This window comes from Urocitellus parryii, chromosome 15 (genome assembly GCF_045843805.1).
Source record: "Urocitellus parryii isolate mUroPar1 chromosome 15, mUroPar1.hap1, whole genome shotgun sequence".
Classification (NCBI taxonomy): domain Eukaryota; kingdom Metazoa; phylum Chordata; class Mammalia; order Rodentia; family Sciuridae; genus Urocitellus; species Urocitellus parryii.
Genome location: NC_135545.1, coordinates 7,058,912 through 7,086,400, shown reverse-complemented (window position 1 = coordinate 7,086,400; position 27,489 = coordinate 7,058,912). Strand labels below are relative to the sequence as shown.

General features: G+C 51.7%; 3 protein-coding genes across 10 annotated transcripts; 2 read left to right on the top strand and 1 right to left on the bottom strand.

Annotated features, from left to right (window-relative positions):
* The first annotated feature begins 495 nt into the window (after positions 1 to 495).
* Scaf1 (SR-related CTD associated factor 1) lies at positions 496 to 15,305 on the top strand. Of its 4 annotated transcripts, none has more exons than XM_026406244.2 (11): positions 496 to 527; positions 3,173 to 3,286; positions 3,541 to 3,598; positions 4,312 to 4,406; positions 4,678 to 4,778; positions 4,874 to 4,989; positions 7,820 to 10,663; positions 11,375 to 11,457; positions 11,711 to 11,929; positions 14,434 to 14,562; positions 14,862 to 15,305. In XM_026406244.2, exons 2-11 carry the CDS (start codon positions 3,179 to 3,181, stop codon positions 15,051 to 15,053), a joined length of 3,945 nt encoding a protein of 1,314 aa, XP_026262029.2. In that variant the 5' UTR covers positions 496 to 527; positions 3,173 to 3,178; the 3' UTR covers positions 15,054 to 15,305. The 4 variants fall into 4 exon arrangements, with proteins under 4 accessions (XP_026262029.2, XP_026262031.2, XP_026262030.2 ...); XM_026406246.2 differs by lacking the exon at positions 496 to 527 and adding an exon at positions 573 to 727; XM_026406245.2 differs by lacking the exon at positions 496 to 527 and adding an exon at positions 749 to 991.
* An 888-nt stretch (positions 15,306 to 16,193) lies between these two features.
* Positions 16,194 to 21,058, bottom strand: Irf3 (interferon regulatory factor 3). Of its 3 annotated transcripts, none has more exons than XM_026406315.2 (8): positions 20,852 to 21,058; positions 19,948 to 20,209; positions 18,804 to 18,975; positions 18,649 to 18,719; positions 18,309 to 18,498; positions 17,826 to 18,206; positions 16,831 to 16,946; positions 16,194 to 16,545 (listed from the first exon to the last, which is right to left on the bottom strand). In XM_026406315.2, the coding sequence occupies exons 2-8, from the start codon at positions 20,110 to 20,112 to the stop codon at positions 16,378 to 16,380; spliced, it is 1,263 nt and encodes a 420-aa protein (XP_026262100.1). In that variant the 5' UTR covers positions 20,113 to 20,209; positions 20,852 to 21,058; the 3' UTR covers positions 16,194 to 16,377. The 3 variants fall into 3 exon arrangements, with proteins under 3 accessions (XP_026262100.1, XP_026262099.1, XP_026262098.1); XM_026406314.2 differs by having other exon boundaries at positions 19,948 to 20,206; XM_026406313.2 differs by having other exon boundaries at positions 19,948 to 20,120.
* A 122-nt stretch (positions 21,059 to 21,180) lies between these two features.
* On the top strand, positions 21,181 to 27,149 carry Bcl2l12 (BCL2 like 12). Of its 3 annotated transcripts, none has more exons than XM_026406317.2 (7): positions 21,181 to 21,273; positions 21,856 to 21,970; positions 22,172 to 22,314; positions 23,375 to 23,461; positions 23,547 to 23,638; positions 24,950 to 25,237; positions 27,000 to 27,149. In XM_026406317.2, the coding sequence occupies exons 2-7, from the start codon at positions 21,864 to 21,866 to the stop codon at positions 27,048 to 27,050; spliced, it is 768 nt and encodes a 255-aa protein (XP_026262102.1). In that variant the 5' UTR covers positions 21,181 to 21,273; positions 21,856 to 21,863; the 3' UTR covers positions 27,051 to 27,149. The 3 variants fall into 3 exon arrangements, with proteins under 3 accessions (XP_026262102.1, XP_077649245.1, XP_077649246.1); XM_077793119.1 differs by lacking the exon at positions 27,000 to 27,149 and adding an exon at positions 25,905 to 26,988; XM_077793120.1 differs by lacking the exon at positions 24,950 to 25,237.
* Positions 27,150 to 27,489: the final 340 nt, after the last annotated feature.

Genomic DNA, 27,489 nt, shown 5'->3' with positions numbered 1-27,489 from the left:
GTGAGGAGGCTGAAGAGTCCAGCTCCTTGGTTCTAAATTTAGAGGGGGTATTGCGGGATCTGGATTCTATGATCTCTAGAATGTGGGCGGGGCGACTTCCAGCCAGTACTGCTCACTCGGCCGAACTACAATTCCCTGGCATCTGTTCTGCTGAGCAATATTTTACGCCACTTCCGATTCCGCCGTCCTTTCCCCGCGCGCGCAGGGGACTGTGGGGCTTCACCGCGAGCCACAGCAACTCCGCCCACTTCACCTCTCACCCCCTTGCTGTCCCCCCGCGACGGTGGCGGTACGCGGACTACGCATCCCGGCGTGCGTCGCGCGTACCCCGCTCCATGTGCCCCATCGCCTGCTGGGAAACCGAGTCCGGTTTTCTTCCTGCCCGCCTTCAGGGCACCGTGCTCGGTACTTGAAATCCCGGCAAGCTCGGCGGCACTTTAGCTCCGCCCCCTCCCCCTTTGCTCTCGAGCCCCGCCCCATCCCGCCCCGCCCCGCGCTGGGGCCGGAGCCGCAGCCCGAGCGGCGGGGTAAGATGGCGGCGGCGGTCCGGGCCGCGGGGCTCGGGCCTATTGGGGTGGGCGGGGCGGAGTCGGGTTGCTAGTTGTCCCGGGGTACCCCCCGTCACGCCACGGGGCCTGGAGGGCTTAGCGGCGTAGTCTCGAACCCGGCTGCGGTGGCGAAGCCTGGCGCCGAGCAGGGGGCCTTCTCAGGGCCCCTGGACGCGTCTGTGGGTACCAGGGGGCGTCTACGGGGTGTCCCTGAGAGGACTGGGGGCGTCCGTAGGGCTTGGACCGAGCCTAGGGCCTGCTCTCCATCATATACCTGACTTGGGTAGTGTCTGTAGGCACTGTAGCTCGTCTTTATAGGCAGACCGGAGGATAGGGTCTGCTGAGTGTTTTGGGGCCATCTTGAGATCTTGAGCTGTGTCCCAGGGGTGAAGGAGGTCTGCAAGAGCTGAGGAGTATCTGCAAAGCCACCTCCAGCACCTGGGGTATGTCTGTTAGGACTGGCAAGTGTCTACATGGGCTGGTCTGCGGATGCGGCTGATCTACATAGGTCTGACTATTTATCATGCTTGGAAGAACTCCGAGGGTAGAAAAGTCGCTTATGGCCACCTCAGGAATGAGATTTGTTCCCCTCCCACTCCCACCAGGGATAGAAGGGAAATATTGTGGTGTATTAAGAATCTTGGATGGGTCTCCAAGTATCTGATCTGGGTGACAGGAGCCTGGGGGCAGTTAGAAGGACCTGGAACCATCTAGGGTGGCTTTGATGGAATTGCAAGAATCCAATTTCTATGCTTGAAGCAAACTCAAATGCCTTTGGGGGCCAGATAAACATGTGGAGAATAATGCAAAATAGAGTGTTGGATATTTTGCCCAGCTCAAATGTACTTGCCTTTCAGAAAGTAATTCACATGAAAATTGCTTAAAATTTTTGCATTGTCCTGGAGCTGTAAAGAAAGTTAGAATTAGTCCATGAAAGTCTGAGAGGGTCTGTAAGGTCTTCTACACTTACCCAGCACAGTGCTTTTCAAACTCTTTTAACCTTGATTGGCAGTCAGGAATACATTTCTCATTGAAACTCAGTGCATAACAACATATGTATGTAACTAATATTCAAGATCCATGAATTGATATTTCCAATTACTACTTGTGAAGCACTGTGAAGAATTTTTGTTTTGTTCTATTTACTTTTTGTAACAAGCTATTTGTGATGTACTAAACTGCTCCCGAACTCGTTTGAGAACTACAATTATCTGCAGAACCTTCTAATGTCTGAAAGATTTAAGGAGCTGAGAGCATGACTCAAGAATAATATGCTGCAGAGGGTTTGTGGGTCTTCAAGTCTGTAGGCAGGAGATCTTGGATATGTGACTATTCTAGGTAGCATGTGCTTCCTAGGAGGTGCTGGAGAGCAGCAATGGGGCTGGGAACTGTCCACAAGACTAGGGGTATTGAATGTTGGCTAGAGAAACTGGGATACAGTATAACAGGGCAAGATGTGTCTGTGAGGGGTTAGAGAAGAGGCAGACTTTTAGAGTACTGTGAGGTTAAATATGTGAATGGAAGATTGGGCACAGCTTGAAAAATCTGTAGTAAGTCAGAGACCAGTGCTGAGGTCTTTTCTTCACAGATTTATAGCAGAGGAAGTGAGGGAGACAGATGTAGGGGAAAACTGGACATTAAGAACTAATGATATAATTACTATTAATGTGTATTGAGCACTTTGGATGTGCTAATGAGTCTGTGGCTTTTAATTCTCACAGCTATTCTCTGAGATAGATGCTACTATTTTGCCATTTACAGATAAGCACAGAGTATGGCTTAGGGATTTTGAAGCTTTCTAGGAATTTTGACATTGGGTATTGTTTTCTGAGCATCGGATTTGTCAGTTATGACAAAGCTCACAGCTGTAATATTCATATTTTCTGAAGTTCTAATCAGGACATCTGCCAGTCTAAAGGATGCTCTTTCAGCTGCTTAACTGGCACTGTAATCTTAAGAATTTCTGTGGCATTGCCAGGGCTTTGGCCATGCTTTACAGGATAGGCAACAAGGTAACAGGCAAGTGCCTCCATGAGACTAGGGGAAAGCATGCCTTTCTTTAGCAGTTTTGCTTTAAAAGTGGCATTACAGATTTTGAAGACTAATCTCACATTTTTTAATATATAAATAAAAATTCTTTGGTCCCTCACCATCGAGGATAATTGATGCCCTGTGAAGCTGTGTGGTACCTGGCATTGGATGATGTCTAGTACACTTGTATATTATCAGTTTCGGAGAGGTGGGTTTATGGGACTGTGGAACACACTGTTTGAAATCACAACACACAAAAAAAGTCTGTGTTAGTCCTATGAGGGTAAGGAGTGAGGTCTTTAAGTTTGGATAGGATGTTGGGGAGCCATGGGAACTAGGGAGCAAGATCTTGAAATAGGTGACCGAGGAGACCTGTTGACAGGTGAAAGCCAGGAAGAGAAAGAATTGCTCTAGTCCATGTGTGTATGCACTCTCCCAAGGACAGGATAGACTGGGATAAAGTAAAGGAGGAGGGATGCCGAAGAGGATGCTGATGGAGGCACTGTTGGAGGCCCTTGAGGTCTTCACATCCATCCTCTGCTTTCATCCCCTTCCCTGGCCTCCACTCCACACTGTTGCCCCTTGACCACCAGGTGACCATGGAGGAAGAAGATGAGTCTCGAGGAAAGACAGAGGAGTCAGGCGAGGATCGGGGTGATGGTCCACCTGATAGAGACCCCACACTTTCTCCTTCTGCCTTTATTCTGGTGAGGCTGCTGGACTCCTGGAGCTGAGGGAGGAGGAAGTGCTGGGAGTCCAGATTCCAGGCCCTGTCTTCAGGGCCTATGGGGAGAAGACCAGGGTTCCTTGGGGCTAGGTGCAGAAGGGTGTGAACTCCTGCTTGGTGGTAGGGGTGTCTGGAATGCTTTGTCTCCCAAGCAGCAGAGGTTGCAGAGGGTAGTTTACCTGAGACCTCTGACTCTTGGTTTTTCCACCCCCCACCCACCCCGTTTTTCCCCAGCGGGCCATTCAGCAGGCTGTGGGAAGCTCCCTGCAGGGGGATCTGCCGAATGATAAAGGTATGGTGGGTTCTGGTTCTTTTCAGCCTCACCTTCTCTGATTTCTTTATCCTTATATCATTTGGATAAGCTTTTCCTGGGACTACTGGGTACCATCCTTGTGCTGGGCACAGGGAGCCAAAGATAGGCTGGACCTCATAGCTGCCTTTGAGGGGCCCACAGTCCAGAGCAGGGGAGAAACAGTCACAGCCTAGAGGTAGCCCGATGCACTATGAGAAGGCAGGAGAGCTCCCCAAACTAGCATGGAGGGAGAGGGTCAGCAAAGCTTCCTAGGAGGGTAACAGGTGTGCTGGGTCTTGATGAATGTATCAGAGTTGTCTGATTGGAGGGAAGCCTATTAGGCAAGGGGGCATAGGTATGTGGCACAAGGGCATGGCATTGAGGGACTGGCTGTGGTTCCTTGGGGCTAGGTGCAGGAGGGTGTGAGCAGGGTGGTAGGATATGAGGGGGAACAGGAGAAGTCTGTGGAGACTGGGTTGCAGCAGGGGCTGAACATCAAGCTGAAGCATGTGGACTTCATCCTGTGAGCATGAGGAGAACAACTGGGTGAATGAGAAGCCCCAGAAGAGGCTGTTGGGAAGCCCTCCAGGGCCTGAGTTGGGAGGTGATGCATGGTTCCATTGTCAAGCACTAGAACAGGCTCCCCCCCCCACCCCCAGGAGGTCTTTGTGACTAGTTCTGTCTCCAATCCCCATGCAAATCTCTTTTTCTAGATGGTTCTCGGTGTCATGGCCTTCGATGGAGGCGCTGCCGGAGCCCACGGTCAGAGCCCCGTCCCCAGGAGTCAGGGGGAACTGACACGGCTACTGTGAGTAAGAGGGGCTAGGTACCTTCACTCCTGGTTTTGGAGGAATGGGGAAGGCAACCAGTCTCCTGGATCTGGGGTCCTGACAGAGGACAACAGGAAGTTCTGGGGCTTGATCTCTGGGTCTTAATTTCTGATAGCAGGCAGTATAAGGGAATAGGTATGACCCTGAGTTTTCTTGGGGTCTCAGTGTCTGGGTTCCTGAGAGCTTAGGGACTGGGGATATAATACTTGTGAGTTCTCACAGCATGGAGCCCCTCCTGGCCTACTCCAGGTGTTGGACATGGCTGCAGACAGTTTCCTCACGGGGCTAGTAAGCATCCTGGATCCTCCGGATACCTGGGTTCCCAGCCGCTTAGACCTACGGCCTGGCGAGTGAGTAATTGGGCCATTGGGCTGTTGGAATGGGGATCGCCCTGATCTGAGAGCTGCAGCATCCCTGAGGCTCAACTACTCCTTCCGCCTTACAGAAGCGAGGACATGCTGGAGCTGGTGGCCGAGGTCCGAATTGGGGACAGGGATCCTATCCCTCTATCTGTGCCCAGCCTGCTGCCCCGTCTCAGGGCCTGGAGGACAGGCAAAACGGGTATGTGAGATGGGGCAGAGATGGGCAGGTGGTCTTGGAGTTATGTGGGAGTCAGCTGTTTTTAGTAACAGTAGTAGTGATAATCATGTCATTTAGACAAAAATACTTAACTTTTTTCATGTGGGATTGCAGTAAAAGATATGTGTACACACAGGTATATGTAAAATAAAAATGGATGCTGTAGGGATGGACTGAGTAGGAGCAATGAGCACATGTGAAACCCTTGGTGTCTAGTGCTAACTATTGGTGTCACTACATTGAGAACTCCTCTCCCCAGGAGGGGAACTCAAGAGTCTCCGTCCTCCAGAGGAGTGAACAGTGAGCAAGTGAGAAGGCACTTGATCCACGTCACAGCCAGGTGCTTAGTAGTGGACCCAGGCCTTCAGCTAAGGTGGGCCTGAGTCTAAAGCCCACGCTTTTTATTTCTACAGTGTGTACTGTGCAAGTAAGAATCTGCTCCCTAACCTTGCACATGGCAGTAGACCCCCATGAGTAGTTTAAATCAGTGCTTCTCCAACTTGAGCCTACATCTGAGATACTTAGTAATATGGACATCACTAGGCCCAGGGATTCTGATTTTGCAGTCTGAGGGGGAGTCTGGGAATTTGCTTTTTTAACAACATGCTGCTGATCCCTGGGACTCCTATTAGTTTAGACTTCAATTCTGCATGCACACACATGTTCAAGGAGGTAGAGAGGGGAAGACGGTGCATTTGGCTCAGAGGTGGCATCATATCAGCCATGACACCAGTTCCCTTAATGAATGTGGCTTATATACCCCCTGTGCCAGGTTACATTTAGACACATGGTGCCTAGGCCCATGTCATTCTTGTGGGCCCATAAGTGTGCTTTGAAATTTCTCTTAAAATCAGAGGTTGTAGAGGATAAATAAACAACGGTAGGGCAGCTTTCCAATAAGCCTTCATCCCAGAAACAGGCAAAGTACTGTATTTGATGCCTGGACCTTAAGAGTGACATAGAAGTATCCAAGACCTAATAGTTATTTTTAGGGGGCTCTGAGTTATATTTCATCTTTTACTTATTTTTTGTGGTGTTAAGGATCTAAGCCAGGAACTTGTGAATGCTAGGCAGGTGATCTTTGACTGAGCTATACTCTCAGCCTCTGTTTTTTTGAGATAAGATTCTCACTGTGTTGCCCAGGCTCACCTCAAATTCCTTGGTCCAAGCAATCCTCCTGCCTCAGCCTCCCCAGTAGGTAGAACTAACTATAGGTGTGTGCCACAGTGCCTAGCCCCACCCCTATTTTTTTAATTTCAGTTGGCTTTTTTGTCTTTCCTTTGAAAAATACTAAAACTTCAGGAAAAAGAACAAAATCATCATAATCCTGTCCTGTTATAAAGGTTATTTGAGAAAGTGTCATTCTTCGTTTCTGGATTACTGTAGTCTCTCAACTGTGTTGTGCTGAAGGTGATGGTAACGACAAGGGCAAACAGGTGCTCACACTCTCCAGGTCCTCTTTGGGCACTAGGTGCCATCACCACTTCCTGAATCCTGCTGTCACCTGTGCGGGGTGAACACAGGTTTGCCTGCTTCCTTATTCTCCAGGCACCTCAGCAGCTGACAGCCTATGAGCTAGACTTGGTACCTGTCTTTCCCTCTCCCCTCTCTAGCATAAGCTCCCAGAAAGCCGGGATTATTATCTGTTTTGCTCACTGCTTTTTATCCCTAGTAACTGGAACCGAGCCTGGCACAAATAAAGGATTGGTAAAAATGTGTTGAATAAATGAACCAAGTTCCATTTTGTAGATGAGGAAACTGAGGCAGACAGCTTGAGCCATTGTCCATGGTCACATTACTGGTGAGGACAGGAATCTTGATCTGAATACAAGGTGGCTCTAGAGCTGCCCTTGTAAGCCCCTTGCTTTCCTGGTACTGTCCTCACCTGACCATGTTGGTGCCCTTGGCAAGGCAGGGACCTGGTGGTGTGGATGAGAGAACAGCCCCCATGTGCAGATACGTACACCTGAATCTAGGCTCAGCTCCTCACTTTTGGCACAGCCTATTAACTGTCTCCACTTGTGTGACATTTGACATCCAGAGTGTAGCGCTTAGTGCAGAGGGGTCTTAGAAAGGTGAACTAAGGAAGTGATCTGCAAAGCATGTGCCTGGCCCAGAGGAAGGAGCCAACTCTAGTCATTGCTATTAGTGGTGTCTTTGAGTCGGAAGCAGGTGTGGCCCTTTGGGTGGGGCTCATGTCAAGATGGAGAGCTTGGGAGGACTTCAGCTGTCTAGGCACGTGAGGTCTGCAACCTCCTTGGTTTGGACCACCATTTCACCTTCTCAGCTTCATATTTGTCTCCACAAAAATGGGGTAGACTCCCACAGCAGGCAGTTGGCATCACAAGCCAGGGCTTGTTTTGGCTTTGGAGGTGGACTTGGGTTTGAACCCTGGCTTTCCTGCTCCAGCCTGTTTCTGCTGTGATGGTGTCACCACTATTGGTCAAGGTGGTTCCTAGGCTTCAAGGGCCAGTGTGTGATGCTGTTCCAGCCTGAGAGTGCAGGCTTGAGGGCCCTATTGACTGGGCTTGCACCCTGGTTGGTTCCTGCTCTCTATTGCCTGCCCGTGGGAATGATACTCAGCTCTCTCCTTCAAATGCCTCCCATGCCCCAAGGGTCATGTACTTTTGGAGTAGGATTAGGAGCATCCTCTAGATGGCACCCACAAAAAGCACTTGAGTAGCAGCTGGTTGTGCAGTGAGTGTCAGTGGGAGGGCCAGTGATGGGCACAGACCTCCCTGCAGGCCCCTCCACCGGGCGATAGGAAGGAGTACCCCTGACAATGTCTCTTGTCTGCCCTATTCCTTTGCAGTTTCTCCACAGTCTCACTCTTCTCAACCCACCTGTGCCCGCCACCTCCTCACCCTGGGCACAGGAGATGGGGGCCCTGCTCCACCCCCTGCCCCCTCCTCTGCCTCCTCTTCACCATCGCCTTCTCCCTCTTCATCCTCCCCTTCCCCTCCTCCTCCTCCTCCCCCACCTGCCCCCCCAGCTCCTCCTGCCCCCCGATTTGACATCTATGACCCCTTCCACCCCACCGATGAGGCCTATTCCCCACCACCTGCTCCAGAGCAAAAGTATGATCCCTTTGAGCCCACTGGCTCCAATCCCAGCTCATCAGCTGGGACTCCCTCACCTGAGGAGGAGGAGGAGGAGGAGGAGGAAGAGGAAGAGGAAGAAGAGGAGGAGGAAGAGGAGGAGGAGGAAGGCTTGTCCCAGAGCATCAGCCGCATCTCTGAGACCCTGGCAGGCATCTATGATGATAATAGCCTGAGCCAGGACTTCCCAGGTGATGAGAGTCCCCACCCGGACCCACAGCCCCCACAGCCAACTCCAGCCCCTGGAACACCACCCCAAGCGGACTCCACGAGAGCAGATGGAGCCACCCGACGGCGTGTCTTTGTGGTAGGGACAGAGGCAGAGGCCTGTCGGGAAGGCAAGGTCTCTGTGGAGGTGGTGACAGCTGGTGGAGCTGTTCTCCCTCCACCACTATTGCCACCTGCCGATTCAGAGATTGAGGAGGGTGAGATCGTCCAGCCAGAGGAAGAGCCCAGGGTGGCGCTCTCCCTCTTCCGGGCCAGTGGCAGGGCCCCCCGGCCTCCTCCGGCCTCCACGGTCACCCCTGCAACCCAGCCCCTGCCCCAACCTCCTGCTCCTCGGGCCCCTGAGGGGGATGACTTCTTGTCTCTGCACGCGGAGTCCGATGGCGAGGGAGCTCTACAGGTGGACCTAGGGGAGCCGGCCCCCGCGCCACCTGCTGCCGACACGCGCTGGGGCGGCCTGGACCTCCGCCGCAAAATCCTGACCCAGCGGCGGGAGCGCTACCGCCAGCGCTCGCCCTCCCCGACTACCGCCACCGCGACCACTGCCTCCGCCGTGGGCCCACCCACTCGCAAGAAGTCCAGGCGGGAGCGCAAGCGCAGCGGGGGCGAGGCGAAGGAGGCAACCTCATCCTCCTCTGGCACCCAGCCTGCCCCACCGGCACCGGCCTCCCCCTGGGACTCCAAGAAGCACCGCTCTCGGGACCGCAAGCCAGGCTCCCACACCTCATCGTCCGCCCGCCGCCGCTCCCGGTCCCGCTCTGCCCGTCGCCGCTCACGCAGCTCAGACCGCCGCCGCGGGGGTAGCCGCCGGTCACGGTCCCGGGAGAAACGACGGAGACGGCGGCGCTCAGCCTCTCCGCCCCCGGCCACTTCCTCGTCGTCATCCTCCAGGCGTGAGCGGCATCGAGGCAAGCACCGGGATGGTGGAGGCAGCAAGAAAAAGAAGAAGCGCTCACGTTCCCGGGGTGAAAAGCGGTCTGGGGATGGAGGCGAGAAGGTCCCGGTGCCCACCCAGCAGCCCTCAGGCTCCACTTCGGCAAGCGGAGAACGGGACAGCCGCCGCCGGGGGGCCGTGCCGCCTTCTATCCAGGACCTCACGGACCATGATCTCTTCGCCATCAAGCGGACCATCACTGTGGGCCGGCTTGACAAGCCCGACCCCCGAGGACCCTCACCGGCCCCAGCCTCATCACCCAAGCGTGAGGTCCTGTACGACTCAGAGGGACTGAGTGGGGAAGAGCGGGGTGGCAAGAGCAGTGAGAAGGACCGTCGGCGCTCAGGGGCTGCCTCCTCCTCTTCCTCTTCCCGGGAGAAGGGCTCTCGGCGGAAGGCTCTTGATGGGGGGGACCGGGATCGGGACAGGGACAGAGACAGGGAGAGGGACAGGTCGTCTAAGAAGGCCCGGCCTCCCAAGGAGTCAGCACCTTCCTCAGGGCCCCCACCAAAGCCTCTGGTCAGCAGTGGCTCAGGCTCCTCCTCCTCCTCCTCCTCCTGTTCCTCCCGGAAAGTGAAGCTGCAGTCCAAGGTGGCAGTTCTGATACGGGAAGGTGTCAGCAGCACCACCCCAGCTAAGGATGCTGCATCTGGTGGCCTGGGCTCCATCGGAGTCAAGTTCAGCCGTGACCGGGAGAGTCGCTCCCCCTTCCTCAAGCCTGATGAGCGGGCTCCCACAGAGGTAGCCAAAGCTGCTCCAGGCAGCACCAAGCCCAAAAAGACCAAGGTCAAGGCCAAGGCTGGGGCCAAGAAAGCCAAGGGGACCAAGGGAAAGACCAAGCCATCCAAGACCAGGAAAAAGATCCGCAGTGGAGGCAGCAGTGGTGGCAGTGGGGGCCCTGTGTCACTGAAGAAATCCAAGGCAGATAGTTGTAGTCAAGCAGCTGGAACCAAGGGGGCAGAGGAGACTTCCTGGTCTGGGGAGGAGCGGGCAGCCAAGGCTCCTAGCACCCCGCCCCCCAAGGCAGCCCCTCCACCCCCTGCACTCACTCCAGACTCACAGACTGTGGATAGTAGCTGTAAGACTCCTGAGGTCTCCTTTTTGCCTGAAGAGGCTACTGAAGAGGCTGGGGTTCGAGGTGGGGCAGAGGAGGAGGAGGAAGAAGAAGAGGAGGAGGAGGAAGAGGAGGAGGAGGAGGAGCAACAGCCTGCGACTACCACAGCCACCAGCACAGCTGCAGCTGCCCCTAGCACTGCTCCCAGTGCAGGGTCCACAGCTGGAGACTCAGGGGCAGAGGATGGGCCAGCAACTCGTGTCTCCCAGCTGCCCACACTGCCCCCGCCCATGCCCTGGAACCTACCGGCTGGTGTGGACTGCACCACCAGTGGCGTCTTGGCCTGTGAGTGTTCAGCTGGCAGGGGTGGGGTGGTGTGCAGATGAGAAAGGTTCAAGGATAGGAACTGGTGGGTACATGTTTAAAGGCAAAAGGGATACCCTGGGAGGGGTAGGAATGTAGGGACATGGGCTGGTGGTTGAGGACCCATCAGGGTCTTTCCAGAGGCATCTAAGTGTTAGGGCATTCTGGGAGAGAGCAGGGCAAATAGGAACAGATGGCAGCCAGCACAGACTGGAGGAGCCATTGGATCTGGGGTTTCCCTAGAGCCAGACTAGGATAGAAGAATCAGAAAAGATGGTTTGAACAGGGCACTATGTCCCTTAGGGGATGGCAGTTGACTCTGCCAGATTGCAGAGTTAAGGGGAGAGGCTGGGACTCCATGAGTGGAAGGTAGGGATGATTAGGGCACAGTCTCAGTCTCCCACCATCTTGTCAATTGGTAACCATGGTATCATATTCTCCCTAATCATGCACACACACTTAAGTCCTAAGAACATTCAGGGTAAGGGGTGATTTTTTATTATTTATTTATTTTTTTTTTTGGAGGGTGGATTCTCTTAGTGGCAGAGGCCCCTTTTTCCTGTTCTAAGTATGTGAAGCCTTATGGCTTACGGGCCAAGGGTGGGAGAAAGTAGCAGGTGGCTAGGTGAGGTTCACCATCTCCTCTCCTGTCGTCTCCTGATGTCCATGTCATTACCTCTGCACCTCCTGCAGTGACTGCACTTCTCTTCAAGATGGAAGAAGCCAACCTTGCAAGCCGAGCGAAGGCCCAGGAGCTGATCCAGGCCACCAACCAGGTGGGCTTCCCTAGGGAAGAGTCCCCACAGACCTTTCCTTTGTCCATTGCCTCTGGTTAGGAGAAGAACTACAACTCCCAGCAGGCCTTGGGGCAAGGTATTGGCCAGAAGAGGACCATGTTGCCCTAGATGTGTTGGAAAATCAGGGTGGGAACAGTGAGGGTATAAGTTCCTTTTTCCCTTCCACCTCCCTTTACTCTTTGCTCATCTTGTGCAACTCTCCCTGCCTCCCACCCGCCACCTTTTCCCACAGATCTTCAGCCACCGGAAACCACCCTCAGGTTTGGGGGTGGCCCCAGCTCCTGTGCCCACTTCTCTGGGTCTACCACCTGGCCCCTCCAGCTACCTGCTTCCTGGCAGTCTCCCCCTGGGGGGCTGTGGCTCTACCCCACCCACCCCCACTGGGCTGGCTGCTGCATCTGACAAGAGAGAGGGCAGCAGCAGCTCCGAGGGACGAGGGGACACAGATAAGGTGAGCTGGGCCCTGGAGAAGTGTATTAATCAGTTATTAAATAATAAGAAACTAAATTCTTATTAAATAATAAGAAACTAAATTTCCACTAGAATGGATGAATGGGAAAGGGGCTGGCAGGTTTTTAAAGAAAATTGTATGTGTATGTGTAATATATGTATTATATATATATATATATCACATTAATAGCACATTATGAATATGTGTATGTATGTAAATATACCCACATGTACACATTCACACACAGACAAGTCTGCCACTCAGTTACTTGTTGTTCTCTTGCCCTCCTTCTCTTTGTAAGTGGGAGGGGGTTATTTTCAAAAGAAGTCAAGAAAATGTTCCCAGATAAAGGGAAGAGGAATGGCTGCCAGGCAAATACAGACATGGGTTTTTCAGTTCCTACTCTTGGGGCTCAGAAGCTATTTACCGCTAGGTCAGGTCTAGCTGCATGTCTTTCTCATCCAATAACCCTGCCTACCCTTACCTGTCTAGTAGAGGGTGCCAAAGGGAAAGCCAGATGAAGCCCCATAGAAATCCCCATGTGAGAAACATTGGGGCCATGGTATAGCTGGTCTTTGTCCATGGCATGTGCTATGTGCTGTGGTGCCGGGACAATAGGTCTGTCCTCTCCTGTCTTCTGTTTCCACATTTGAGATAGGAGGAACATTCTCTTTCTTTTGACTATATCTCTTTAGAAACCAACTTTCTGTTGGGCTGGGAAAACCTGAGAAGTCCTTCAATAGAGCTCCCCAGCAGCTCATCAGTTTGCATCCTTGTGGCCATGTCATCCAAGATGTTGCCCCACTGTAGCCATCTATCCCTTCTCTTCCCAGGATCCTTTGCCTGCTCCCATGTGTTTTGGTCCTGGGGCAGAGGCAAGAGTTGTCTGGATCGGGAAAGGGACCTCCCTGGTGGTGTTGCTAAGGGATTGTCTCTTGTGCTTGGTAGGGGGCCTCTGCTGAACAAAATTTGTTCCCCTTTTGGCAATTCCCAGCGACTTTTGCAAATATTTCACCGAGGCAGGGGTGCCACTGTTTCTGCTCTGCTGTGTAGACTTCTAGCCTGTTGGCCAGGGCAGAGCCTCATAGAAGAGGCTCAACATTCTCTCCTATTCTCTAATAATCCAGCTCCCTTTGAGTCCATGCTGTGTCTAGCCTGTGCTGTGTTCTCAGTGAACGTCACCTTAGTCCTTCCCATAGGTACTGCGGTATTTTACAGACAAGCTACAGAGTTTGGTTGCCTACAGGAGTGGTAGACCAGGACTCCAGTGCCAGTGTGCCATCTATACAACCTGAGTTCAGCCACATATCCCTGCCCTCCAAACACACACTCTGTGCTTCTTGCCAGAATGCTGGCTCCCCCAAGTGCCCCACCATCTTGCCATCCATCAGGAGTCAGGGTAGGGTTATGAAAACCCAATGGGACTCACCACCACCTTGCTGAAGATCTTGTGACATTTTCATACCACAGCCCTTTAATTAAAAGTGGTTGGCTGGGGGCTGGAGCTCAGCGGTAGAGCACTTACCTCACACTTGGGAGGTACTGGGTTTGATCCTCAGCACCATATAAAAAATAAATAATAAATAAATATATTAAATATTTATTTTAATTTATAGATGGACACATATCTTTATTTTATTTTTATGTAGTGCCGAGGATTGAACTCAGTGCCTCACACGTGCTAGGCGAGCGTTCTACCTCTGAGCCACAATCCCAGCCCCAAGATATATATTAAAAAAAAGAAAAAAAAAAAAACTAGGAAAAGTCATGTATATTTAAAAAAAAGAAAGGGTTTGGCTGGGTGCAGTGGTGCATGCCTATAATCCCAAAGGCTCAGGAGGCTGAGACAGGAGGATCATGAATTCAAAGCCAGCCTTGGGGCTGGAGTTGTAGCTCAATGGCAGAGCACTTACTTGCCTTACATGTGTGAGGCACTGGGTTCTATCCTCAGCACCACGTAAAAATAAATAAATAAAAGATATTGTGCCCATCTACAACTAAAAAAAATATTAAAAAAAAAAGCCAGCCTCACCAAAAGTGAGGTGCTAAGCAACTCGGACCCTTTCTCTAAATAAAATACGAAATAGGAATGAGGATGTGGCTCAGTGGTCGAGTGCCCCTGAGTTCAATCCCCAGCACCACCCCCACAACATTTTTTTTTTTTTTTTTTCTGGTTGTAATTGCTTGGCTAACATTTATCTCCCCACTGGACTGTGAGGGAGGGGATACATGTGTCCTGTTATGGCCAGGCCTGGGACAGCTTAGGGTCCAGTGTAGAGATGCCCAGTGGGCTAGTATGACTGGCAAGGAGAATACAAGGCAGACCCTAAACAGGACTTTCTACCTCCTAGTTCTTCTGTCCAGTGGGCCAGTGTGGTTGGGCCTAGCTAGATGGTCAAGGAGGCTAAGCTGGCATGCAGAGGTGAGTGGAGGCCTGGAGGTTCCACAGGCATTCATTTGGGCCTTGCTGTCCCTTTTCTCCCACCCTGTCACCAATGCACCAGTATCTGAAGAAGCTGCACACACAGGAGCGGGCAGTGGAAGAGGTGAAGCTCGCCATCAAGCCGTACTATCAGAAGAAGGACATTACCAAGGAGGAATATAAGGACATCCTGAGGAAGGCTGTCCACAAGGTGGGGTGCACAGGGGGACAGGTGCTGCAACGAGATCTGTCAGACTGACGTATGCATGTGGGGAGATGGGAATGAGGGGGTGGTTTTGCAGGTGAGGAGGATGACAGGATTTCCTCAGGGCCACCTGGGCTCATTTTGGCAATTGGGGAACCCGTTGTTAGCAGGACCAAGTGTGGGCATTGGTCTAGTCATTGGGGGAGTGGCTCCCATCCCAGGCCCAAACTGTGCTGCTCAGTAGTCCCAGGTAAAGGGGGCTGCAGGGGGCTGGCAGTGACTCCAGGTGCCCCCTGGCTTCCCAGATCTGCCACAGCAAAAGCGGTGAGATCAACCCGGTGAAGGTGAGCAACCTGGTACGGGCCTACGTCCAGCGCTACCGCTACTTCCGCAAACACGGCCGCAAGCCTGGGGATCCTCCAGGGCCCCCCCGGCCGCCCAAGGAGCCAGGGCCCCCTGACAAGGGTGGCCCAGGCCTGCCCCTCCCTCCTCTCTGAGACCCCCCCTTCCCACCACAGCCACTCTTTCTACCCTTCGCCTCTTTGAGATTCTGGACATATTTATGGCTCCATCTCCCTCCTTCCCTCCCCCATCAGTGGGATGATTGGGGGAGGATTGCTGCAGGGAAGAGGAGAGCCCCTGCCCTGCCCAGCTTCCGCCCATCTCCCTTGCCCCAAGCCTGTCCCCACTGCCTCTCCCTTCTGTTCGTGTCCCTCCCCCAATTTCATTAAAGATTTCATGAAATGTTATCCCCATCCCCATTATTTTAGCTTTTTTTCCCCCAGAGACAAATTAGGAGAGTTAGGGAGGGATACTCAGGAGTCTTGGCCTATGTGTAAGTGTAGGAAGCAGAGACCAGACTATGTGACCTAGGGCAAGGGCTTGGCCCTCTCTGGGCCTCAGTTTCCCTTTCTGTAAAGTGGGTATTGTGGGATTACATAAGTCACAAGCAGGTGAAGCATTTAGCATAATACCTAAAAGTTGTTGATCAAAAGTGGTGGTGATAGGAAGGAGGGTCTAGACATGTCCCCAATGTCTTCTGAGCTAAGGGCACCAGGGTGCTTTTTTGGCTCCCTTGGATTTGTCCCCAAATGCAGGATCTTTGCCCCATCGTGTTGAATTTTCTTTTCAGTGGCCATTTTAGGCTGGGGTGATCTAATCCTCTCTCCTGAGAGGGAGACTGAGGCATAAAGTGGGTAGGCCAAATGGTGAGTTGGCTGCTACGGCTTCTGTCATTCCCCTTTCCCAGAAAAGCAGCCCAGCTAGGAGGAGTGGAAGGACCCAGGGTCACTGGGACACACAGGTTTCAGAGACTCCAGGGGTAGGTGCTGAGCCCCTTCACAGTTTTCCATTCTGGCTCTCAACAAAGGGGAGCCCTAGGCCCAGAAAGAAGGGACATCTGCCCAAACTGTTCATAGGCAAGACAGGGCCTTTGGGTGTCCTTCATAGAGTATAGGCTAGGAGATGGCCCTGGAATCTGAACAGTCTGTTTCTCACTTTGTGACCTTTGTCTCTCCAAACTTCAGTGTCTTGGTTTGTAAAATGGGGGTGACTGTCATCTCTTTATCAGGTCCCTAGTAAGAAACAAAGAGGTAATTGAGAGTCAGCTGTCCCCTGCATGGTGCCTGGTCTCCACACATTGAGCATCTTAGTTATGATAACTGCACAGAAAAGTAAACTGAGACCCCAGCAGAAATAACAACCAGCCGAAGGTCAGGGCTGCTCTGGGACATCCAACACCAGAAACACAAGTGATGGCTGTAGCAGGAAAATGGTTTATTGGTCAAAGTGAAGAGTCAGGGTTCAGGCCTCCCCAGTGACCTAGAAATCCATGTCCTCAACCAGGTCCTGTAGGTAGGCCTTGTACTGGTCGGAGGTGAGGGAGAGGGGGTGGCTGTTGGAAATGTGTAGGTCTATGGTATTCTCCAGTGAGGAGGCGCCCCCTGATCGGGCCATGTCCAACAGGGCCCTGAGGCATGTGGGTACCACCTGTGGGATCAGGGGAGAAAGAAGTCAGTGAAAACACCCAACCACTAGACTTCCACTAGGACTTGTCTATCAACTTCTATAGGATCTGGAAAGTTCAAAACAGGCTGTGGGGATGAAGCCAAGCAAAGGATACCCAGAAACTCCTGGGGATGAGGAACTGGTGATGGCAGGGGCACTTAAACAGGAGTTCCTCATAGGGGATTCTGCAAGCTATAGTTCTAAGGAGTACCCTCTTCTCTTTGTAAGACCACCACTCCCAGCCTCAGGAACACAGAATCCAGGCACCTTGACCATCACAAGCCTCTTCACCCATGGCTTGTCCTGCGGCCATGACTCCCCTATGCAAAACCACAGGGTGTATCGTGGTGACCGTCTGCTTCCTTCCATGAAGGAAATCAGATCTGAAGATTCAAAATCCTAATTAGGAAAGGGAAAAAGACCCACTATCCACCCAACCGTGCTCAACCCAAGTAATAACCCCACCACCTTCCTGACCCAAGACCCTCTGCCACCGTGACAAGGGGCTGTCAGAGTGGGGACAGTCCCTGCAATGTTAAAATTAAGTGTTCTCCCTCCACTCCCATCAAGGTAGTGCTGGAAGATCGCCCCACCCTCACCCCACCCTGGTACCCCAGGATTCAGGAGGGGAACTAGTCCCAGAGCATGGGAGTCTATGTCCCCAAGGATACTGTGTGGAGTAGAAGGTAGTTGGTGTCGACTGCTCCTTAATCCCCAAATTATGCTGTCCAATATGTAGCCAGCCACCTTGACTATAATATTTAAATTGTTTAATTTAAAATGAAATATAAGATTCCTCAGTTGTACTTGGCTCATTTAGGTGCTCAAAACTCACGTGTGGCTAGTGGATACCATACAGGACAGCACAAAAACAGTTCATTTCCATCACTGTAGAAAGTTATATTGCAGAGTGAAGTCCTAATGGCTTTCTCTTTCCTGTTTATTTGTTTTGTTGTGGTGCTGGGGATTGCCTCAGTATGCTGGGCAAGCTCTCCTCACTGAGGTACACTCCCAGCCCTACCATTGTTTTGTGTGTGCACTATAATGATGATGATGAAAACGGCAGCTAATCTCCTGAACACCTTCTGTGTTTTGGGCCCTGTGCCTTAAACCAGCTCTGGCAATCAGTCCTTGGCCTTGACAAAGCAGACCCGTTCTTTGCCCCAGTGTGCAGAGCAGCAAGGTCTGAAATTAATTCCAAACTGTCTGACCCCAGAGCCTTCAACCACCATGCCCAGCTGCTTTCCATTCAGGGGACTTACGTGCCACAAAGGGCCCCAAGTCGAACACAACTCCATCGTTGTCCTTGGGGACTTCACCATCATGCCCATGCCCATTGTCAGGGAACAGCTCCTCGCCCACAGCCCAGTATGCATGGCTGTGCCCCAGCCGCCGGGCCCAGAGTCTCTGCCCTGACCGCCAGAGTGCCAGTCCCCCTCCTAGGCAGCTTAGTACACGTTTCACATAGCCCACCACTCCTCTGTCTGTCAGGGAAACCCCAGGGTCTGGCAATGTTATTGGCTGTCCAGGTAGTGTCCTGTCCCCAGCTTCTGAGCCCACTAGCCGTAGGCCCCCTGGGCAGAATTTGGTCTTCTGGAAGACTTGGCGGCCCCGGTAGAAGGCAGTCACTTCATACTCCCACTCTGAGCAGCAGCAGCAGCGGAGGACAGAAAGGGGAGAGATGGAGAGGTGGTGAGTGCCCACGGCCCCTGCCACAGCCCCTACCACCCCCAGCTGGTACTCACGTTCTTCAGGTACCAACAGTCGCTTTAGTGGGTTTTCAGGAGGTGCCAGGTTTGGACAGGGCATGGGGTTTTCCAAGTTGGGGCTCAACAAGAGCTGAGAGCAGTGCTCAGGGACCACACCCAAACCTGGGGGGCCCATATCTGGGGCTGGGGCCAAGATCATGTCATTGAGTAACTCCAAGATGTCTTCCTGGAGGAAAAAAGAAGTGGATATTTCAATCGCCTTTTCTTGGACAGGCAGGGGGTGGGCTGGAGGGGAGGAATGGAAGCCTGGGAGGGAGAAGGGTCTAGGGGGGCAGAGCAAGAGAATAAGGGGCAAGAGGGTTGGGTGCATTCTTACCTGGGTGTCTGAGGTACTGCCTCCACCACTGGTGTCTGGAGAGGTATCAACCTGGGAAAAGTCCCCAGTTCCTGTGGAGAAAGGGAGTGAGTAGAAGAGGGAGCGAGAGACCCTCCAGATCCCAGCCCACCATGAAAAGCCGGACTTTGACACACCTGTGCTCACAAACTCATAGATCTTATGAGGGTCATGGGGGTCCTTGCTCCGATCCTCAGCTAAACGCAACACTTCCTTCCGATTCAGGGCAGACCGAAAATTCCTCTTCCAGGTCGGCAGGTCAGGTTTATCCTTCCCAGGAGTGTAGGCACCACTGGCCTCCGCCCAGGCCTAGGGCACCCGTGGAATCAGGGTAGTGAGAAGGATGATTTAGACCCTCACCTTTAGGTTTCTACCCCTGCCTCCTCCAGTCCTAACACCTCCCCCCACAATAAATTCCAATTCCCTAAGGTTCCATCCCCAAATTCTCTGACCCACAAGCTTCTCTCTCATCCCCACATATACCTCCCGATTCCAGCTTTCAACTTCAAAAACCTTGACTTTCTAAGCCAGTCTTTTAGGTCCTACTGGCTGTCTAACTTGACCTTCACTCCCCCAGGGTACCTCTGCGATAACACGGACACTTCACAATGTTTTTATTGGTGTATATTAATTATACAGAATAGTAGGTTTCATTGTGGCACATCCCCTTACCTTCTCATAACCCCCACATCACCCCCAGGGCGCTGGGGATTGAACCCAAGGCTCGGCATGCCAGGCAAGCGCTCTACCGCGGAGCTATATCCCCAGCCTTTTTTGTTTTCTGAGAGAGGCTCTCCCCAAGTTGCCCAGGCTGGCCTCAACCTGCAATCTTCCCTCAACCTGCCAAATCACTGGGATTACAGGCGTGCCACTAGGGCACCCTTTCCCCTCACATTCTTAATGATTTACCACCACTAGTGTGTCAATTTGGTGGTTATAACCCCGTCTTTAGAGCTCCAAGTCTCACGTCTAATATTTCAAGAATTCTGTAACTGAAAGCCCCATCCCCAGTGATCTCTCAACTTGCAGGATGCACTTCCTTAAAGCTCTAATCCCACTTTCCCAGCTCTATTCCCAGAACCTGGCCGGCCTGTTCCATTATTGCTCGCTCTTCACCATCAGACAACCGAGCCTGCTGGTCCCGCCCCTCCCTTCCAACTCCACCCACCATCATTAGCACTACCCGCCCCCGCCGGGAGTTATCTCCGCCTTCTCAGTCGCCCCCTCAGCCTTAAGGCCGGGTGCGGAGCTCTCGGTTTCCAGCGCCCCTGGTGCATGCACCTGAAAGATGCCGAAGTCTTCCTGCTGCGCGTCCTGTCGCAGGCCGTGCTTCCAGGGTATGCGGAAGCGCTTGCGGCTCTCGTCCAGCCAGGCCACACCCTCCAGTTGCCCCAGGTCCAGCTGCGACACCAGCCAGGGCAAGATTCGCGGCTTTTGGGTTCCCATGGTCCGGCCTGCGCGCACAAGGCAGCTCCTGGGCGCGGGCAGCCTCCCGGACCCACCTCCCTCTCACGGGCCACGGTGCAGGCCCTTTACCTGTCTTCTTGGAGTACAAAGAGGAGATAGCTTCCTATCCTTCCATCCTCCAGAAGGCTCCCTTTTTCACCAAGGACTCGCTCCCACTATCAGTGTAGACCCATTTTCCTTCCCAAGCGTGCAGCTGCTCTGACCCAATTCGGCCAGCGTCGACCCTTCTCTTTTCTATTGTAAACCCCTTCCTCACCAATATCATCCAAGGCAGGTTCCCCAACTTTTAGGGTGCAGCTCTCCTTCGCTAGTTATTTCAGTACAGATGTTACTCCTGCATTGACTCCAGTCTAGACCCCCTTCCTCAATTACCCCACAGAAAATACCCCTCTCCATTTCCAGCGCAGAGACTCCATCCAATTCCCCCAATCTGCCTCTATCCTTCAGGGCTCACCAATCACTTTCTGGAGTGGACTCTCTTCTATTTGCAGAATCCACCCTTTTCTCCCCTATGGAACCCAGTGTGGATGCCTCCTCTCCTCTTTCCTCGCTGCTTTTTCTAATTTTTCCATAGCAGATTTTCAACGTCAGCCATTTAGGTCCTTCTTTGTCCCATTCTCCCCAGAGTATTCAGCCTTCCTCTCCTACTATCACTCCTTTCTCGTTCCTCACTACAGAAGGCCACCAATTCTTTCCCTAGCTCTTCCGCGTTACGTACCGCGGAAGGATCGGAGCGTTCGGGTTGCTGCGGTGTAGTTCTTAGACTCCAAGCTGCGCACCCCTCTTCCTGTCAGCTAAGTTTCCAAGCGCAGGAACTTTCTTTTTTATCGATTTCTTGAGATAAAAACAACTATCATTCTTCGGGTAAGAGACCCAAAAGTCAAAGGGGCGGTCCGACTAACCGAGGCATTACACCTCATGCCCTTTTTCGGTTTTCCGGAAAAAGGCATGCTGGGAACGCGATATGCAAATTAGGCGGAGATTCAGTGCCCCGCCCCTTCTACGTTGGGACAGTTACCAAATCGACTCAGTGCGCAGGCGCGGGAAAGTTGAACTACTAAAAGTTTGTGTGTAACGTGAGTGCCTTCGGAGGCGGAGGCTGGGGCGGGGACGGCGACGGCCGCTGGAGGCCGGAACCAGGTAAGCAGGGTTTGTTAAGGACTGGGGTGAGAAGGCAAGAGGAGCGGACAGGGATTCAGGAGCGGACGCGCCAGTCTCTCTCCTCCGACATCCAAGTGCTTGTGGATCCCAGAGATTCCAGCCTCGGGCAATTGGAACTACTACTCCCAGCAGGCTGTGCGGCGGACAGCGCGGAACGCTTGCTACTAAGCCTGCTGGGATTGGTAGTACCCGATCCTCCAATTGCTTCAGAAGCTTAGTGTATGCCTCATTCAGTATACAGGAGTCAGAGCTCTAAACCCCCTTTTTCTTCGGGGCTCCAGAATTCCAAGTCCCTAGACACTTCCTTTCTTAGATCCAAGAATCTAGGCCCCCAGCCACTTCCTTTCCCAGGGTAAAAGAGTCAGGCTTCATCCCTCTTCTCCCTCTGGGGCTCCAAGATCTCAACTCTCCTAGAGGACCCAGGAGTCCAGACCCCCAGCACCCTCCTCCCTTTGGAGATTCATGAGTCATGACTTCCTCTTCATTTAAGACTAGAAGTTTGGGTCTGAGCCTCCACTTCCCGGTGAACCTTGAGTCACTCTCTAGCTCTCTCTCACACAGGTGCCTCCATGGCAGGCTCAGAGGAGCTGGGGCTCCGGGAGGACACGCTGAGGGTTCTAGCTGCCTTCCTCAGGCGGGGTGAGGCTTCTGGGTCCCCCATCCCAACCCCACCCAGGTAAGAGGAGTTGCCGTCCTTAGCCAGGGCCTGCATTTGGTTTGAGGACCTCTGTAACTCTTGTGCCTGGTCTCAGCCCTGTCTCTTCACGTCTGGCTCTATTCCCTGTTCCTGGGGTTGCAAGGAGATGTCCTTTGTAGGAGAAAGGAGATCTGCTTGCAGGAGATCTCTGGGATCACTCTCTCAGGTCCTCCTTCCTAGAAGCCCTGCCCAAGAGGAGCCAACAGACTTCCTGAGTCGCCTTCGAAGATGTCTTCCGTGTCCCTTGAGGCGAGGAGCCGCTCCCTCTGATTCCCCCCGGCCTTGCTCTCTGCCCCTCCGCCCCTGTTATGGTTCAGAGCCTGGTAAGAGATTGCCCCATATCACCTGTGAAAGAGACACAGCCAAAAGCCTTGGTTCCTTAAGTGTAGATAGGATAAGGTACTAGTTTGAGATTACTCAACTAAGAGGGAAGGGTGTGGGATTTCTAGTACCAACCCTAACCATCCTGTCCTCCCCCAACTCCCAGCTGTATTTTTGTCAATTCAGTGGAACTTTTGGTCCCTTTCTAGCTAGTTATTATCCTCCTTCCATGCATCCTTCTCTGATTCCTAGGAAAGCTCCTTTTGTAGCTACAAATATCCTTAATAGAGAGGCAGGAGACCTGGTTTTCAATTACACCTTCCTGGCTATTAGGTTGTATGATTAGGAAAAGTAATTTGTCCTCTCTGCTGTTCAGTTTTTCCAGGGGCAGAGTCAGAATGGGGTAGGGGGTCATTGGACTTGAATAGGAGTGACCAATAGATTGTTTTTCATAGGTGAGCCTGGATACACTAGTAATGGCAGCTGGGAGTACTAGCATGAATAGGAATTTGCAGCTAGGAAGATGAGTGTTGTAATTAATTGATGATGTCTGAACTGGGGAAGGGATAGGGTAATAATATCAAGAATGCCATATATGTCCTTTCCTTGGATGGAGTAATCTTCAAAGTTCAGATCAGGTCTGACATTCTAAGTTCAGTTGGAGGACATGGTAAAGTAGTAAGTATAAGAATTTTGGCATCTATTATCAAGTTTTCTCACTGAGCCTCATTTTACCCCCATTATAAAGTAAAAATCATTAGCCTGGAATAGTGGTGCATGCCTGTATTCTTAGCAGCTTGGGAGGCTGAAGCAGAAGGATTGCAATTTCAAGGCCAGCCTCAACAACTTAGTAAGACCCTCAGCAATTTAGCAAGAACCTGTCTCAAGATAAATAAAAAAGAACTGGGGATGTAGCTCAGTGGTAAAGTGCCCCCTGAGTTCAATCACCATTGCCTCCCCCAAAAGAAGGAAATCATTCCTAACTGACAAGGTAGTCAAAAGAAGAGAATCCATAAATTTCCAATGTCCTGGAGTTCCAGAGTCATTGACTTTTTACTTCAGGTCCAGCTACTCCAGACTTCTATGCCCTGGTGGCCCAGCGGCTGGAACAGCTGGTCCAAGAGCAACTGAGATCTCCCCCTAGCCCAGGTGAGGTACAGAGAAGCCCTGGAGAAGGCTGATGGTGGGAGGACAGCCAGGGTTCTTCCCCGAATTGAATTCTCTTCTGTCCCAGAGTTACAGGGTCCGCCAACCACAGAGAAGGAAGTCCTGCTGCGAAAGCTGGTGACCTTGCTGGAAGAAGAGGCAGAGGTCATCAACCAGAAGGTGATAGGCTTTTTTTTTTTTTTTTTGTGCCTTAATAAGGACAGGAGTTGTGGGATGATGGGACACTGGGATCAGAAGTTAGATCTGCATTTTCTTTGGATGGTCAGGTCGGGTAGAGTGGGTCAGGGGAAGGGTCGAATGACAGTGGTTTTCATTGGCTGTTAGAAAGGCATTGCCTAAATGCAGGGGATGTGGCCATCAGAAACATGATTCAGGAGAGCCAGGCTTAGTGGTACCTTCCTCAATTCTAGTGCTTCAGGATGCTAAAACAGGAAAATCACAAATTTGAGACCAGCCTCAGCCACTTAGTAAGCTCACGTACCCTTGTGAAACCCTGTCTCAAAATAAAAGGGCTGGAGATGTTGGTTCAGTGATTAAGCACCTCAGGGTTCAATCCCCTGTTACCCTCCCCCTCTCCCCAAAAAAGAAACAAGTAAAACAAGGAAACATCATCTAGGAGATTTGGGTCAGATTGGGGAAGTAAGAGAAAGAGCATGTGCACATTAATCTAAAATCTGATTTAGCTGGGCATGGTGATGGACACCTGTAATCCCAGCAACTTGGGAGGTTGAAGACAGAGGATCATATGTTCAAAGCCAGCTTTAGTAACTTAGCCAGAACCTATCTCAAAATTAAAAATTAAAGAAAGAAAGAAAAAAAAGCCAGAGATTTGGCTCAGTGGTTAAGCACTGCTGGTTTAATCCCTGGTGGTGGAGGTGGTGGTAGTGGTGATGAGGAAGTGGTGGTGAGGTGGTGGTGCTGCTGCTACTGCTGCTACTACCTCCACCAATAATAACAATAATATCTGATTCAGTACAGTAGGAATATGGTTTAGAATGTGGGGGGAAATGGACAGCTGGAGGGGATGTGGCTTGTGATTGTATCCTGGAATCTGATTGGCTTGAGAGCCTGGGCAATTTATATGGTTCTGTAACATTAATTATATGGCAGAGGGCGAGAGAAGTTTTTGTAGACCATAGCCTGGCCCACAGGACACTAGAGAAAGATTGCTGAGGTGTGACTAAAACGTTAGCCTTCTGGAAACCCCTAAAGTAGGACTTCACTCTGACTGGCTGTTAAGAACTAGGCAGGGTATGGCTTAGATTCTTAGATTCTGATCTGCTTCTTGGGAGCAGTTTGATCCAAACCATATTATCTGGCTTATGATTGGTTTACATGATGGATGGGGCTGTGGCTTAGTGTTAGCATCTAGAACTGGCCCAAATTAGGAAACCACCCCCCCAGCCCCATGTTGGCTAACTGTAGAATGCACTAAGGCCTTCCCTGCCTCTTCCCCTCTGCATCCCACAGCTGGCCTCGGACCCAGCCCTGCGCCGCAAGCTGGCCCGCCTGTCTGCAGGCTCTTTCGCCCGCCTAGTGGAGCTCTTCTCTAGCCGGGAGGGCAGCCCTTGCCCTAGCCGCACAAGCCCCTCGTTTCCGTGCCCTGGGCCCCCGCCACCTTCCCCGGAGCCCCTGGCTCGCCTGGCTCTGGCTATGGAGCTAAGCCGGCGTGTGGCTCGACTTGGGGGCACCCTGGCTGGACTCAGTGTGGAGCACGTGCACAGCTTCGCGCCCTGGATCCAGGCCCAAGGGGGATGGGTGAGCCACCAAAGTCTCTCTGGGCTTAACTTTACCCAATTGTAATGTAATGGGGGAGGGTATATTGGGTTCCTTGAGACTGCACAGCTCCTAGCTCTACCATTATTTCATACAATGTTTTTTGAGCAGCTTCTGTACACCAGGCACTGTGGTGATGAGTGCAGATGCTATGCCTGGCTTAAACCACTGATGCGGTTGTGTGATTATGTGGTTACCATCTGTCTCTCCAGTGGTGCCTGTCTGAATGCCCTTCCCTGGAGAACCCCTCCCCTGACTGGCTTTCCTGCTCCTAATGGTGTGCTCCCATATCATCCCCAGTGAGGCCTGTCTTGGTTCTCATTTATTTATTCATTTTTTATTTATTTAATTTTATTTTTGTGGGCTGGAAGTTGAACACAGTGCCTCATGCATGCTAGGCAAGTGCTGTACCACTGAGCCACATCCCCACCCTATGACCTGCATTTAAAATCACAGCTACCTCCCCTCATCCCTAGTCTTCTTCCCCCTTTGTGTCTTGACTTGTCCTTCCACAGCACTCAGTACCTTTAACACATGCTGGAATGGATTTGCATGTACTTTCTTCTAGATTTTTGTCTGTTGTCTTCCCCTTTCTCTCTAACATATCTGTTTCAGAAGGCCAGGACTCTAACCTTATATTTGCTCACAGATTTATCTCCAGTGCTGTCTTAGAATGGGTTTGGGGTCTGGCATGTTGGCAGTGTGATCTTGTCAGCTGTCCCCATCTGCTTGAGCACCAGTATGTCCCCTGGATCAGTAAGCATCATCTCAGTTACTTGTCTTGTGGGTCACTATGGTGATTCAGTGGGAGAAGGACTGCCAGTCTCAGTTTGCTTCCCAGAATGGCAAGAGCTAGTCGGGTGTGTTTCAGGAGCACGGACAGGAGGCCTTTAGGGCTAGAGCAGAGTGGGCAAGTGAGAGATGGCAAGAGATGAGAGCAGGAGGTACAGCCAGACCCTGCCTGGCCTGTGGTCACTGTGAGAACTTGGATTTTGACTCATAGAGATCCAAGGACTCAGTGGAGCCAGAAATCTGGTTTCCTTGTTAATCGGCTCCCTCTGTTGGCTGATGGGGAGACAGACCATAGGTACCTGAGAGAAATAAGAAGCCCAAGGAGATGAGAGCTGACAGGTTTTGCTAATGGGCTGGATGTGGGGACTAGGCCAAAGATGCTGGCCTGAGGTGCAGTAGGACGACTATCTTGGAGATTTGTGAGTTCTGTGATGGGAAGGTGAGCAGAGGGGTAGGCAGCAAGCTTAGGGACGAGTTGGGGATGATCAGAAGTCCATGTAAGAGGTCTTTCAGACCTCAGGCAGATTCCAAGGGCACTGGATATAAGTGTTGAGATCAGCAATGACGTTTGCTTATTTTTAAAATTGGGTTTGTTTGTTTGTTTTTCACAGGATCAATAACAGGTAAGCTTGAGTGCGGTCATGTATTAGACCTAATATTTCAAAGGAATGATCCCACTTAAACCCCACAAAAACCTCATGGGGTTTTGTCATTATCCTGTTTTATGGGGCCAGTAGGAAAAGTCCCTCATGAAGGCGATTGGGATCAGCACAAAGCCACAGCTCTTACTCATTAAAATCTCAGGATTCTGCCCACCCTCTTCTGGGTGTATGTCCCCCTCCTCTGGGTCCTTGCCATCCCCTGTCTATCATTTCACTGTGCTGATGTGCCTGCTTTAGGGAGTAGAGGCCACCTTCCTTGCTCACAGGACTCTGCCACTGTTCCCCTCCAGGAGGGCATCCTAGCTGTTTCACCTGTGGACTTGAACTTACCCTTGGACTGAGATCTTCCTCAAAAGCTGCTACAAGATTGGACCTCATGCCCCTACCCTCTTCATTTGCTTTTTCAAGCTTTCTTCTTCCACTCAGGGCTGTGGGGGTGGTGGCTGCCTTACCTGTTTATACCAAAAAGAATTTGTTTGAAAACTTTTCATATTAAAAACTTTTACAAATATCAAATGGCTGTTCATTCACTGAAGAACTAAAGTTTCTTTCTTTCTTTTTTTTTTTTTTTTCCCATGAGCCTCACTCATGCTAGGCAAGCAGTCTTCCACTTAGCTACATCCTCAGCCCTATAGCCCTAAAGTTCTAAGTAGGAGAGATTTGGTTTAGAGATCTCTGTGGTTCATAAATTGAGGAAAGAGCCCATTTATTCTTTCTAGAAAGTATTTATTTAGAACATTGATAGGAACCTATTGTCAGGACAAGCAACATATTTGAGGA

Excerpts from the sequence above, each read along its gene's own strand:
- Scaf1 (XM_026406243.2), top strand. Across the intron at positions 4,779-4,873 it reads TTAGACCTACGGCCTGGCGA|AAGCGAGGACATGCTGGAGC; the intron begins GTGAGTAATTGG and ends TCCGCCTTACAG. Across the intron at positions 11,930-14,433 it reads GACGAGGGGACACAGATAAG|TATCTGAAGAAGCTGCACAC; the intron begins GTGAGCTGGGCC and ends CCAATGCACCAG.
- Irf3 (XM_026406315.2), bottom strand. The coding sequence starts at position 20,112 with ATGGGAACCCAAAAGCCGCGAATCTTGCCCTGGCTGGTGTCGCAGCTG. Across the intron at positions 18,976-19,947 it reads AAGACTTCGGCATCTTTCAG|GCCTGGGCGGAGGCCAGTGG; the intron begins GTGCATGCACCA and ends CGGGTGCCCTAG. Across the intron at positions 18,207-18,308 it reads ACTGTTGGTACCTGAAGAAC|AGTGGGAGTATGAAGTGACT; the intron begins GTGAGTACCAGC and ends GCTGCTGCTCAG.
- Bcl2l12 (XM_077793119.1), top strand. The coding sequence starts at position 21,864 with ATGGCAGGCTCAGAGGAGCTGGGGCTCCGGGAGGACACGCTGAGGGTT. Across the intron at positions 21,971-22,171 it reads CCCATCCCAACCCCACCCAG|AAGCCCTGCCCAAGAGGAGC; the intron begins GTAAGAGGAGTT and ends CCTCCTTCCTAG. Across the intron at positions 25,238-25,904 it reads TCCAGGCCCAAGGGGGATGG|ATTTATCTCCAGTGCTGTCT; the intron begins GTGAGCCACCAA and ends ATTTGCTCACAG.